Consider the following 13,634-nt stretch of genomic DNA (forward strand, 5'->3'; position numbering starts at 1 on the left):
CTAAAAAGCAGTTTTCCTGCAATCTCAGACGGCACCTTGTGTTTCTCATTATTTAAATTCTTTTTTTTTTATTATTTTTACATACTTATGATTCATTTTTCACACTTTTTTGTGTTTTTTTATTATTTACATCACCGCTCTGAACTTATTTCAATTTTTTTTTGGTGCTACTCACCTGCATACATCTCGTGCATCAGCGACATTTTGTATTTGCTAAAGAACACGAAGAATACCCATTTGGTGCCGAGAAAGGGTATCGCCAACGGTCCTGGAATGTCCCAGACACCGCGTGGACGAGGAATTTCCTTTGCATGATAATAATCGTCCGATGCACTTGCCGAACTGGTGGCGGCGTCTAGCTTCCCATTTCGCTCGCGGCAGCGTGTAAGCAGCGGCTTCAGATAGGCGGTGGCTACTTTGCCCAAATCAAAGTTGCAATAGAAAGCCAAAAGTATTGCGATTGCGATCAATAGAATCACGGCCATAACCATGGGAGCACGCTATAAAAATACAACAACAAAAACAAAAATATTTGATAAGAAAGTGTGTGTGACTGCACGTGTGTAAATAACATAATAATTTGCATATGTGTGTGTGAGTGAGAATTAGTCGTAGTAGGTAAGTAGGGAAGTGGTTGTGCAACTGATCTACTTAAAATTGTGGCCGACATTCAATTCGTACATTATCTGCACATGCAACATGTGTGTGTGTGTACATACCTATATATATATGATTGTGTATGTGAATGTTCTTGTAGTTATGCATTCCAGTTTGTGCTCAATTATTGGCTGCTTGCCGTAGGCTTACTTGTTTTTTTACGATTTTAAACTCAAACAATTTCATGTTCTCATTTTTTCTTAGTGCCAAAGATTGGCATTGTTGTTGCTTCTGTTGATTTTATTGCCGTCGACAAGTCACGAGACCCCAAGTTATGCAAAACGCAGAGCCGTTCATGAAATGAGTTAACTCACTTTTTGTTATTTGCGCATGTGCAAATTTTTTTCCAGCGAAAAGCATATTTGCTTGTATGTGTACGTGTGTTTTTGTGTGCGTTTAATCAATGAGGTAAATCTAATCAAATTACCAGCTATGCATCCACGCGCCCAACTCACGCCCTGCCTCAATTGACTGGCGTTACAGCTACTCATTAATGCTTACCTTTGTAGACTCTCTGGGCATGTATGTGTGTGTGTTTGTTTGTATGTACTATGGCTGGATGTTTGCCTTTTAACAACTGTCTAAGTCTGTCAGTTTTTTGTTGTCTGCCTTCGCGTCTAACCGGTATTTACTGCAAATTTTGATTTACATCTTTGTTGTTTTTGTTGTAATGCATGTAGTCAATTGTCGCTGTTAACTGTGACTAAATATTTACCAGCGCCAAATATTACATATAAATATATCAGCCTATTTAAATGCATCAGGGTGGCTCATTAAAATAGCCTCAGTTTCTGCTGCGTTGGTATTCACTTATTAGATATACACATTCGCGCTTTAGGGGTAAATTGGATTACTTCGAGGCTTGCACCTCGACCGTATGGTCTGGCGTGTCTTCTACTTATCACAGTACCTCATCCACACCCCGTTCCCTTAGTAAATTCAGGATGGGTTGGACTGAGCGCATGTGCCTTTCTTCCGGCTGCAAATGGGCGAGATGTTTCAGCCTTCTCCGCGCTATAGCGCTACATTCAAATACAAGGTGCTTGGAGTCTCCGGGGATTGGTCGCAGAAATGACAAGAGTCAGTGGACCATATCCCGATCATGTGCAGATATCTACGCAGTCTGCAGTGACCTGTGAGAATGTCCGTCAGTACTCTCAGTTTATCCTTAGGGAGGGCTATGAGTTTTGAAACTTGTTTAGGGATATCATTCATACGTGACTGACCACTGCAGAGCACTTTTTTAAAACCGGCACAAAGCTGTAGGCCGCCTCTGCACGTATGGCACAACTTTAAGCCGGAAAACACAAAAAAAGAGTTTTTCTTCTCTCGTTTAGCTCAAAAACCTTCCATGGATATATGCGGCAGCTTATTGTTATAATTTCCAGTATTTACAAATGTATCGACTGAACGACTAGTGTGTCGCCCTAATAATATTATACTTCTACATATTCACGTAGTTGATGTAAACGCGCAATTACCAGCCTAAACAAGCGCAAATCAGCTGCGGAGCCTCAAATAGCTGTTCGAAAAATTATATGAGGTAGGAGGCGGTTACGTGGGGTATAGCAGCCCCTGCGGGAGTCTTAGATTTTCATTATAAATTGATTAGTATAATCACCTCGGATTTTTAGTCTTTACTACTAAAACCCTCTTTTTAATTGTTGCATTCTGCGTTATGAATTATTTCTATTTCGAATCTCTTTTGAACTATCTGTATTTGTGAATAGTAATAAAATAAAAAGCGAAAAGGAAGAAATCTTCATTTGTACTTTTCAAGCTACAAAATAAAAAAAAAAAATTGAAAGAGTAGAATGGATGCTGCGCTAAAGAGTATTAGCCGGATGAAATTTACTGTCACTCATAACTGGTGAATGGCATTTATTTTTCTAGGTACCATGGTGATGTCATAACTCGTGGAAAAATATATCAACTACCCTGATTCAGATTCTTGAACATATTCACATGTATGTGTAGTAGTAGGAATATTAGTCAAGGCATCAGCCATTGAATTGATGATGGTAAATTTATTAAAAATATGAAATGCCATTTTAAGGAAGTTTAAAAACTTTCACGTGAAATTTATTCACTTGGAAATATGATTAAATTTTCAATTTCGAGGTCTCGAACTTTCGCACAATTGGAAAGGCAACTAATTTCGGGTTCAAAGACCTTAAATAAGAATGTAGCGAAAAAGAGAAACGTAAACAAAAACAAGCTAAAGTAGCCAAATTCCAAAATGAAGAAAAAAATGTTTCTGCAGAACAGTTCGAAGGAAAAAATGCGATATTTGCGAGCAACGTTCCATGAGCTATAGGAGTGAATGCGAAAATACATACATAAATTAATGACATATTGATAGCAATAACAGTGACAACAGAGCGAAAAGTAATTAAAAACAAAGAAGAATTAATATTTATGTACGCATGTATATATGTAAGTATGTATGTGCGGATGTATGTATGTGCGTATTTTATATGGAACTCGTGCATCACTTGCAGCAGACCGATTAGGCGCCGAAAAAGACATTATGCCAACATATGTATGTACATACATACGAGCCACACACGACCGTTCGATCGCAATGATCGATTGAAATTTGTACGTGATCAAAAGCTGATACACACTTCCACTTCCACAGGCACATATACACAATATACGGCGCGCGATCGGCAAAAGCGCGAGTCTTCTAATTTTAGCCGAATTAAGCCCATGCGATGATGCAGTTTGTGTTTATGGGCGCAACTGTGTAGGTGTGGGTATGAAAATTTTGCTTTATATCTTTGTTAGTGCAAATAACACTAGTCTACAAGGAAAAGTATCCGAAATAATTTAAACTAATATCTGCTTCTCTGTCCATGCAAAATTCGGATTGATAACTAAAATTAATTTATTAGTTTGAGTTTTCGAGATATCCTAACCTAAAAGTGCAAAAAACCCCATTTTTGCCCATATTTGAGGTTATGTAGCCTTGCAGATGTTTTCTTTCACCAAAATTAAAGGATGGCATCTTTAAATACAATCCTTCTTTTTTCAAATGGCGTTTTGTTTGCTCAAATATCATTTTTTTTCGCAGAGATATCGCATTTTGAAATTTTCATGTTTCGAAATTTTCCTACACCTGAAAATCGATTAAGATAACATAGACATGATATATTCGATTACTAATTTTCTTGAATTGAGTCTTATTTTTCTTAAAATTTTGTCTCACACCATAAGTGTGCTGACTCACCACATCCCTACACTATCTAACTTTTGGGTACCGAGTCACACACAGCCCTAACCCCTAGAAACCACCCCTATCATACCGCGAGCAGGCTAACCCACATAACCGCAAGCAGGCTTTCCCACAAACTCCAAATTTACATACTATTAATCCATATATTTCAGGCCCTCAAACCCAAGAAAATTAGTAAGCGACTATATCATGTCTATGTTATCTTAATCGATTTTCAGGTGTAGGAAAATTTCGAAACATGAAAATTTCAAAATGCGATATCTCTGCGAAAAAAAATGATATTTGAGCAAACAAAACGCCATTTGAAAAAAGAAGGATTGTATTTAAAGATGGCATCCTTTAATTTTGGTGAAAGAAAACATCTGCAAGGCTACATAACCTCAAATATGGGCAAAAATGGGGTTTTTTGCACTTTTAGGTTAGGATATCTCGAAAACTCAAACTAATAGAGCAATTCTGAGGCCAGATTTGGATTCAGCGCATCATAAACCTTCGGAAATATATAGTCTGGTTTCTGGGTCTGAATGTTGGTTAAATTTTGTCGGCCTGTGTAATTGATGCTCGTTTTTATTGGCAGCACGTAAGTGAGTCAAATTACCTCATTTGTTGTTGTTAACCTTTATTAATGACTTTAAAAACACTTTTTTTCTTGTGATTCTGAATGATCCATCCGAAATTAAGCGCGAATTTTTAGACACTTACACGAATATGTAGGTGAACACAAGATAGTTATTTATCGCAAGAGAGGGTGAGATAAAAGAGAGGAAGGAGGAAGTGAGGCGCAGCGTAAAATCAAAAAAATTATAATAAAAATTTTAATAGAATTTATAAAAAAATGTACGCAAAAAATTATTTAATATTTCATTTTGTTTATCACCATCGGCTAATTTAACGTTTTACGTAAAATTATCCCTCACTATTTATTTTTATATATTTTTTTCCCCTTATCAGCACTTTTTTTTCATTCAAGTCTATTTCTGTAATTATTCGCATATGCGTGCACGTATGCGGACGTATGCAACTCACACACACTTGTAAACAACAATTTCAATGTCAGTGGGTCGCTCTCATTGTGGAAGCTGCTGCTAATGACGGCAATCGCCAGTTTCTTATCTGCAACTTTGTAGCTCAGTGTGGGAAGAAAGTGATCTCGTGGATTTTGTGTTTACATGCGCATACTCACACTCACACAGATTAGTGCGAGAGTATACTCGTAGTAGAATAGGCGAAGTGCGTTTCAATGCTTAAATGATATTGATGAATGAAATGTATGGCTAAGTAGTAAAGCTTTTGACGAAGAATTGGAAATTCCGCAAAGTTATAGGTAATTTTAGGTGGTTTTGTATTGGGAGTTTTTTTGTTTTTGTGCTGTGAGAGTTATTACTAGAGTGCGTGTTGTTTAGGTTGAGCTCCAATTTGTTATGAGTCTGGATGTAGTTTCGCAAATGAATATCATTCTAGTTTTATGTCGCTTTAGAGAGGCAAATAGCCTTTAGCCAATTGTCTTTATTATTTTAGCCAATCTTCAAGTCTTATTTAATGCAATAAGTGACCGGCATCAGAGGTTCAACTCGATGAGTTTCAAGGTTTTATCTACATTTTCTATGATATTATCGGCCTACAATCGTTGGAGCAATAGGGAAAATAATTCAGAAGGTGTTGCCAAGATTGGACCGTAAGCTGAAAGCCGTTTTAGCGAATTCGAAATAACCATCTGATAGGCTGACGTCACAGGGGTCATGACAGCGGTTTGTTGACGACAAAACTGAGATTGTGTTGGTGAAATATGATAAAAGCAACACAGTCTTCCCTCATGAAGCTTCGTTGTCGTCTGAAGAACGACCAATTGGGCGAGTGTATGAATATGTGTGAAATGAGCAAGCAGAATTCGACTGCCGAGCACCCAGTGGCGTGGCAGTCGGTGTATAAAATTACAAGTTAAAACACTTTTCTTTTTCCTATTTTTTGACAGGCGTGTGATGATGTGAGTGCTTGGCCTTTTTACTTGAGCACATTGTCAGTGTTGCTAAGTCGAACTAGAATTTTTATGGCACCATCAAATACAATAGAATATCGACAAACAAAAAAAAAAAACAAAAAACAAAAAAATAACTTTGACTTAGAAAATTTACAATAACATAACAATACTCTTAATATACAATATTCCTTAGCTATAATAATGCTTTTTATTGAAAAATATCTAAATTTGCACAACATTTTTAGACTTTTTGGTACGATTTTCTATGAAATTAATTCATTTTGTATGCAACTAAGTTATATAAAAGAGCGTCTTGGAATCAGGTGATATCAGCTCTGTACATTTTGTGACGACCAGCTAAAAGTGTTTTTACTTATGGATCTGTACAATGGTGGCAGATGCTTAAGAGTTTGATGTGAAATAAAAAGTAGATGACATCACGAATTTGTTACGTTGCTCAAGGTGGCTGACACAGGATTGAAATTAGACATCTTACATCAACTTTAATTATTGCTTCATTCATACATAAAGTTAGGACATTTTGAATTTAATATTTGTGAGTAGTTCCAAATTCAGGAATACCAAAAATTATATACGCAATGGTCGAAATTGAACGAGATCCTGTGTGATTCTTTAAAGTCGTAAAATTGTAAACAAAGTTTGAGGAATTCCCAATAGAAAACCAATATTTTTTTCAAAAACTTTTATGTGTATGTATGTATATACATATATTTTCTCGTCGTTCCTAGCTGCAACATACGGCCTTGGTTTCAGTAATCTGTAAATTTACGATGAGCAGGGGATTAATCTTCTGCATCCAAACCTGGCATAGGAATTTCTTCATACTGCCTGGATTTTGTTGACTTGAATCGTTAACAAAAACAGGACACGAGGTCTAGAACAGTGGGCGGAGGTTGTCATTTGGAGAGGAGGGGCTCTGTTACTCGCATCGCTTTCCCATTACCCATTAGATGAAGACACATGCATAAAGGCCAGATTACTATGGCCGCAAATAAATAAGAAAACTAGAAGGGAACTGCTTAGCCTTTCAAGAGAGTAAATCTCGAAGGTCATTTGGCAGTGATTCCTTCAAACTAGGAGTTTTCTCCCATGAATATTGTAGAAGTTGTAGAGCTGAGGAAGAGGAAGAAACAGTTTAACACTTCCTTTGAAATTGTCCAGCCTTAGCTAAAATCAGAACAAGTTTTTCTAGGCAAATACTTTTTCAATTATCTTACGGATCTGTCCGGTGGGGAGATTGGACCAATCCTGCGCTTTATAAGAGCAACAAAATTGTTTCACGAAGAAAAATAAATGAGGTTCCCGAGTGGAACAGTGATATCACAACGGAGTTGGTCGTACAGACCGACTACCACCATAACCTAACCTAACCTAACCTTCCCATTAATCCCCTTCACTTTCCCATTAACCCCGTATATACTTTTAACAGCGCTTTTTTTAGCATACACGAATTTGCGAATTCAGAATGTGACTTAATCGAAACCAAGACGATTTCTTGTTAACCTTGTTTTCAAATAAATATTAATTCGTTCTAAATCACGCACCCGCAAATTGGCCAAACACTTGCGCATGGCATGGATTAAAAAAGCCTAAAAATAAATTTGCAAATCTACTTAATCTTAATGCGAATTCATGCGAAACTTGTTTTACCTGCCCTCAAATAATTTAACTTCATCAAATATTTTACTTTAACTTCAATAAACACGAACACTTCCTCTTCGGCTTAATGCGCAAACTTCCGCCCAAAACAGGCAAGCAATAGCAGTTGTTGTTGCAAGACACAAATTCGATACACATAGGTACATACATACATAAATGCATGTCAGCGCGCTAGAAGGCGTTTGAAGGTTTTCTGCAAATCGTTTAACCCAATCCAAACCTTCGAGATCCCTTTGCCCACACCACCAACAGGAAAGCGCGAAATTCACTTTCTTTGCCACACTCACACGCTCCCACATACACATGCACATACATCTTGTGCGCACATACCACATTCATGCGGCGATGATTTTATTTTAATTAGTTTCGGAAGCGACATCCCGGCAAACCGAAATCCATTAGATACACTTAAATATGCATATGTATGTACATATGTGTGTGTGTAGTCGCACATGCGCAGCGCGTATTAAATAAAGCCACTTCATCATTGCCGTATTAATATGCAGCAAGCAGCCCAACACACAAGCAAAGCGTCGGTGAAGCACAAGAACAACAGCAACAATAAGAATGACAGAAATGAGCCACCAGCGTAGCGCCCATTAGAAGCAGCTAAGCGTTGCGCGCATGCGCATTAGAAGACGAGTAGTCAACAGGCAAGAAGCCTTCACACAAGCAGGCCATCAAGCCAGCGAGTCTGCGCTGCCTGTGCTATCTAACTTGATTCCGGGCGAAGTGAAGCCGGTATTGACTAGTTGGCAGCGTCTCAATTCAGCAATTTCTGCTTTGCCTGTTCTAATTGTTGTTACTGTGTTGATTGCTGTTTGTTGTTGCTGCGCGTGCTCGAAAGCCTCGCCTAGCGTTCTTCAATCCATTCTTGTATGTATGTATGCATCAATGTTTGTTGATTATTTGCTGTTTGTTTGCTGGGAGGAATCATTAACACCAAAGCTGCCCCGCGTACGACTCACCGACTGACTGACTGAAAATAATTTGCGAAACCGGCTTTTTCGTATTAGATAAATGTTCATGACGGAAAAACAACAACAATGTAGTTAACAAAAGTAGCATACCAAATTTTTTTCGTATAATAAATTTTTATAAAATTAGCTTGGCAAAAAAGCGAAGTGTGCGAAGCGCAGCTCAACGAACTTTGTTTGGCAAATTTTTTCGCGTATGCTTAATTTATGCTAACACAATATTTTCACAAATTCAAGCTATACAATAATAACAACAAATACTATATTATAAAATAAACTTTTGGCATATCAAACATAAAACGCACTTAAATATTATTAGAAGTTGGAGGCAGTGACAGTGGTGGCCAAGCAATAATGAAAGTTCAGCTGAAAAGTATTATATTATATTTATTATCTTATATACACATACACACACATACATACATATACACATGCATTCGGAGGGCCCAAAGCCATACACAAAAATTCTTTTTTTCAAGGTTAGCAGTTTTTGAAGGCTGATAAGGCAGCCAAGCTAATTTTATAATAGGCAAATTAGTTTGCGCTTCATTAAAAAGCTTCTTGCTTGACGAACAGTTGTTAGTCTGCCGTTTAAGCAAATATTTGCTACGCATGCAATTACTAGTGTGTGTGTGTGAGTATGACCGAAAATGTACCGTAAACCTGTGTGCGTTACCACTTTATTCACCAACGATCAGCTGCTAGCAGACACAACCTTATCTTGCTCGATTCGAGCGCTTGAGCGCCTTATCGCTCGTGTGTAATTAACTTGTTAACAGCCATCTACTAACAACGTTTTGGAGTCCGCAAATTTTTATTATCTACTGTTGTTGCAAATAAACTTGGCATTGAAAACCAAAATTGCTTAGTAATAGGTACAAAGTTGTAGTGGACATAGCTGATTATCGCCTCGTGAAGTAGTTCAAGTTCACATGGGTCCTGCGCTTAAAATGTCAACAACACAACTAATGATGGATGGTATGAAGAAATATTCGCCGCATGCAAATAAACAGATAGAGAATTTTTTTCTAAAATACGCAAATATTATTACGGCCACTTGCTGAGGCCGCATAGGTACTTACTCATCGGCAATTTTTGTTAAATTCTAATGGAGTTGTCGGATCAATACAGACTGATTATGTTAGTTTGATACTGACTGCTCTTTGCTTAAGTTAAATAAGGTTTACATTATAAGCAGCTCAGATATTTAAAACAACACTTTTTTGAGCCACATTGGAGAGTATTGAAGCTCTCTAAGGCTCTGGAAGGTTTTATGCCCACGCCGTGAAATTAAGTCCTGTAACTCAGTCGGCGGACGCTTCAAAGAAAAATAATAGGTCCTTGGGCCATATATAATACTTCTCGGACATCTGCGGAGGATATTCCGGAAGTGTCGTGGACCAGATATCTATTCGGTTTCTACAAAAACAAAGGAGATATTAGGTGCTGAAATTACCGTCGTAAAAACTATAAAAGTACCACTCATATAAAACTGCTATAAAAAACGACATGCGATGCAGTAGCCTGATTGAAGAGACGACTCAGGAACGTGTGGCCTGGAGACACCGTACGAGCAAAGCCGACCCTAAATAGGCTAAGGCTAGACAAAAGAAGAAATATTGTGAAATATTCAAAACAATTTTTTTCATAATAAAGTCGGTCTAAAAGATTGAGCGCCCTTGTGTTGCTCTGTCGGACATCATTAACAAATTGAAAGACAAATCCAGCTTAGGTAGCTACGCAATTGTTCATTGTTATTTCTATTAAAGTAGTCTGAACGGCAAACAGAAGACATATTCCGTCACCCCTTCCAATCTGAAACAAAATTCCATAGCCTATTTGGTTAAATATAGAAGAAAGTCGGCAGAATTTGTGAATAAAATTAAAAATAATATTATACAACAATAAAATTAATACAAATATTATATTATCATGCCAGCAAATCATTTTTCTGATTTTGACAAATTTACTGAGAGCAGGATGCCGGCTCGCGGGCGTCGGCACCTCTGTATTCTTTCCATCGTGCTGCCAGACATTATGGTGAAAAGAATTCAGAAAAAATCAAAAATCAATCTTCGTAATGTTGCTTAGTTGTCGTATGAACAACGACTGCCAAAATATTGCAAATTAAGCTAAGACACGAAGTTGAAAGATATCTCAGCCGTGGGTTGGAAGTGTCCTTTAAATTCGGGATAGAAACAGGCACCGCGCGGGAGGATTATTTCAAAACGCTTAACTAATGAACTCCATCTAGTATCGGTAGCCGTGACTGCAAGTCAACCAGTTCAGCCAAACCTAACCTAAGATAAGCAACTTAAATTGGCTCCTAACAGAAGCATTGGCAGGAGATCTATGATACATCCGAAATGAAAATATCCATAGAGATTTGCAAATATCTATGGTCAAACCGGAAGTGGAGAGCAGCAGAGAAAAATACATAACAAAATTGCGAAATAGTCCAAATTCGTTGGCAGTTTAATGCTTACAACTTTATGCAACACAACCACGCTTGCGAAGAAGAGATCTATCAGCCGTTTAAATAGCGTAATTTCCCTTAGATGGTACAATCCCAGAGTTTGAGAATACTTTAGACTTAATTGTATTTGTTTTGTTAGCCGTATTGTTAGCCGTTATTTATAGGCAGATGCAATAAATAAATAATTTTTTACTATTATTTTTTTTGCTATCGCGTTCTGGTTTGCCTCAACGGCGGATATAGATGGATTTTGGAATATAGGATTTGTATCTACATATAACCAACGAAGTGCTGGTAGTTCTGGCAACCTTTTTGTACAAATATTCACCAAAAAACTTTATTTTCTTCTTTGTTAAGTTTTGAGAGTAAAATCGAGGCTTTGCAGATTATTTATGTGATCTTCTTAACTTATAATTTTTGTTTTGACTACCCAAACAACTTTTGCCTGCTGCGGCCTATAACTGGCCAATTCGTTTTTGTATTCCTTTTACAAATATTCCACTCGACTTCCAGGCGAACAAGCGTTCTTTCTTACTCACAGACAACACATCAAAATTCTTTACTTCCAATGACCATTTGCGCAGCAGCGAATTACTGCGCCGCAACACCCCACTCCGCACTTGATTTTCAATTGGCGGTCACGTCTTTCACTTTTCTGCGCTTCCATTGGCAGCGCCTGCAGAGACTTAGAAACGCGTTAGAAGTAAAAGCCAAAGCATCTAAGCGAAGAGCAACTAAAATCGAGAATTATTCTAAGACTGCCAGCGTCCCTCGCTGCCTGCCACTGGGCCACGCCGACGACAACATGGGCAACTTTCAATGTTCATGCGGGCAAAAATCAGCACCAGCAACAACAACTACATATGTATGTATAAAGGCCAAAGCGATAATTATCAATGTTGTTGATTTTGTTGTTGTTGCTTGTTGTTTGTGCTGGACAGACACTTTTTATTGCGACGTTAGAATTGTTGCTGCTTGGTTGCTAGTTGTTGGTAGGCAATTTATTGTTGTTGTCGTTGTTGTTGTTGTTGCTATTGTTGGCTATTTGCTTGGTGTTATTTGGACTTTTGAAAGTGGTTGTTGGTCAGCAGTCGCGTCTTCCTGTTATTCACTAGCGGTTGAACCTGATGTGTTGCTATTGTTGTTGCTGCTGCTGTTGCGCTTTGAAGCACCATTTCTAATGCTCCACTGCTGCCTCTTCTTCTTTTTCACTGCTGCATTTTTACTTGTATTTTTCTTAGATTGTTCATGGAAGTGGAACAGGAATTAAGCAAGCAGACAACAACAACAAATAGAAGAATCGTTAGAAACACCAACTTCGCCTCTTCCCCTCGACGCACACCAATGACGCTGCACAGCTCGCTAGTCGTGGTAGTTTTTGTTGCTGTTCCTATTGCGCCAGCTGCGGGCACGCTCGCTGCTACCTCCATGGCTCTACGCCTCTATGGCTCTATGGCTCTATCGCTACTGCTATTACTGCCATTGCCGTATCGTTTGTAGTTTGTGCTGCTGTTGTGGCTTCGACTGTGTGCGGCTGACGGACAATGAACCGCCATGGGCCCCAAAGGTGTGGCGGGCGGTCAAGAGTGGCGGCAATAACGACGCTTTGCTGCGCCGTTGTGGTTGCAGCGTCGTAATCGGCGCACGCCAGCTTTAGCCATGGCAATGACAGTGACAGTGGTGGAGTGGCAGGCAAGCAGCCAGTAAATAGCGACGATTCCCACAGACTGGCCACTCGCCAGGCGTTAGAAAAGTTGTTTTCGCTGTTAGAAATAGCAGCGTAAAAGACACGAGCAGCTCTTCTGGGATAGATGAGTTGTTGCAAAAGTGCTGAGTTGGTGGCTAGGGCGGACGAGAAGTAAGGCGTAGTCAAGGCGTGTGAAAGAAGTTGGCGTTGTTATGGCCAAATCTCTTCGACGACGTCGCTACCGGCTGCGCGTTAGCTCTGCGCTGTGACATAATCTTTGTGCTGCGCGCAAACTTGTTGGCTTAGGAAACAACACAAAAAAAAAATAGCTTCAAGCAGCTAGTGCGCCAGCGCATTTTTCGATTGAAAGCAAACAACGCTGAGAAAGAATTTGGTAAAAAGAATGGCAACAACAACAGCAACAATTGATTTTATTAACAACAATCCAATGAGTAACGAAAAGAAAAAGTTAGATTAATAAAAAACGAAATGATATTGAACCAAAGAACCTCCGAGCCAACGGCGCAGCGAGACAACGATTAATCGTTACAGTGCGAGGGCGGTGCAGTGCAAAGGAGGAATGAAGCAAGAAAGTCATTTACATAAATAATGAAGCAAGCTTTCGCAGCGGTCAAGAATATTAAACGAGAATTTTCGGTTTTATTAATAGCATTTTTGGGCATGTTTTGGTATTCTTTGAAGTTTTTTTTTTTTTTTTTTGTTAATATTTTTGTTTTTGGGTTTTGGGTTATTGTATTATTTTTCAACTTCATTGCCAATGAAAAATTGAAAAGTGGGTAAGAGTTAAGTGAAGCCATGTGGTGAAGTGGTGTTCCTTTCATTTCGCTCTCGCTTGGCGTCTGTAATAAATGTATGTGTTACAGACAATACACCTTCTTTTGATTTCACTTTATCATAAAATTATATAATTTAAAAAAATT

The 13,634-nt window shown here is 38.4% G+C and overlaps 1 protein-coding gene across 1 annotated transcript in view; it reads right to left on the reverse strand.

Annotated features, from left to right (window-relative positions):
* The window catches only part of LOC128860666 (ecdysone 20-monooxygenase), a 33,312-nt gene that overhangs the window by 4,511 nt on the left and 15,167 nt on the right, over positions 1–13,634 (reverse strand). The window contains exon 2 of the mRNA XM_054098322.1: positions 176–500. Within this exon, the coding sequence (XP_053954297.1) occupies positions 176–491 (316 nt within the window). The 5' untranslated portion in view covers positions 492–500. The remainder of the gene's footprint in view (positions 1–175; positions 501–13,634) is intronic.

Source organism: Anastrepha ludens, chromosome 4, assembly GCF_028408465.1.
Source record: "Anastrepha ludens isolate Willacy chromosome 4, idAnaLude1.1, whole genome shotgun sequence".
NCBI classification, from domain to species: Eukaryota; Metazoa; Arthropoda; class Insecta; order Diptera; family Tephritidae; genus Anastrepha; species Anastrepha ludens.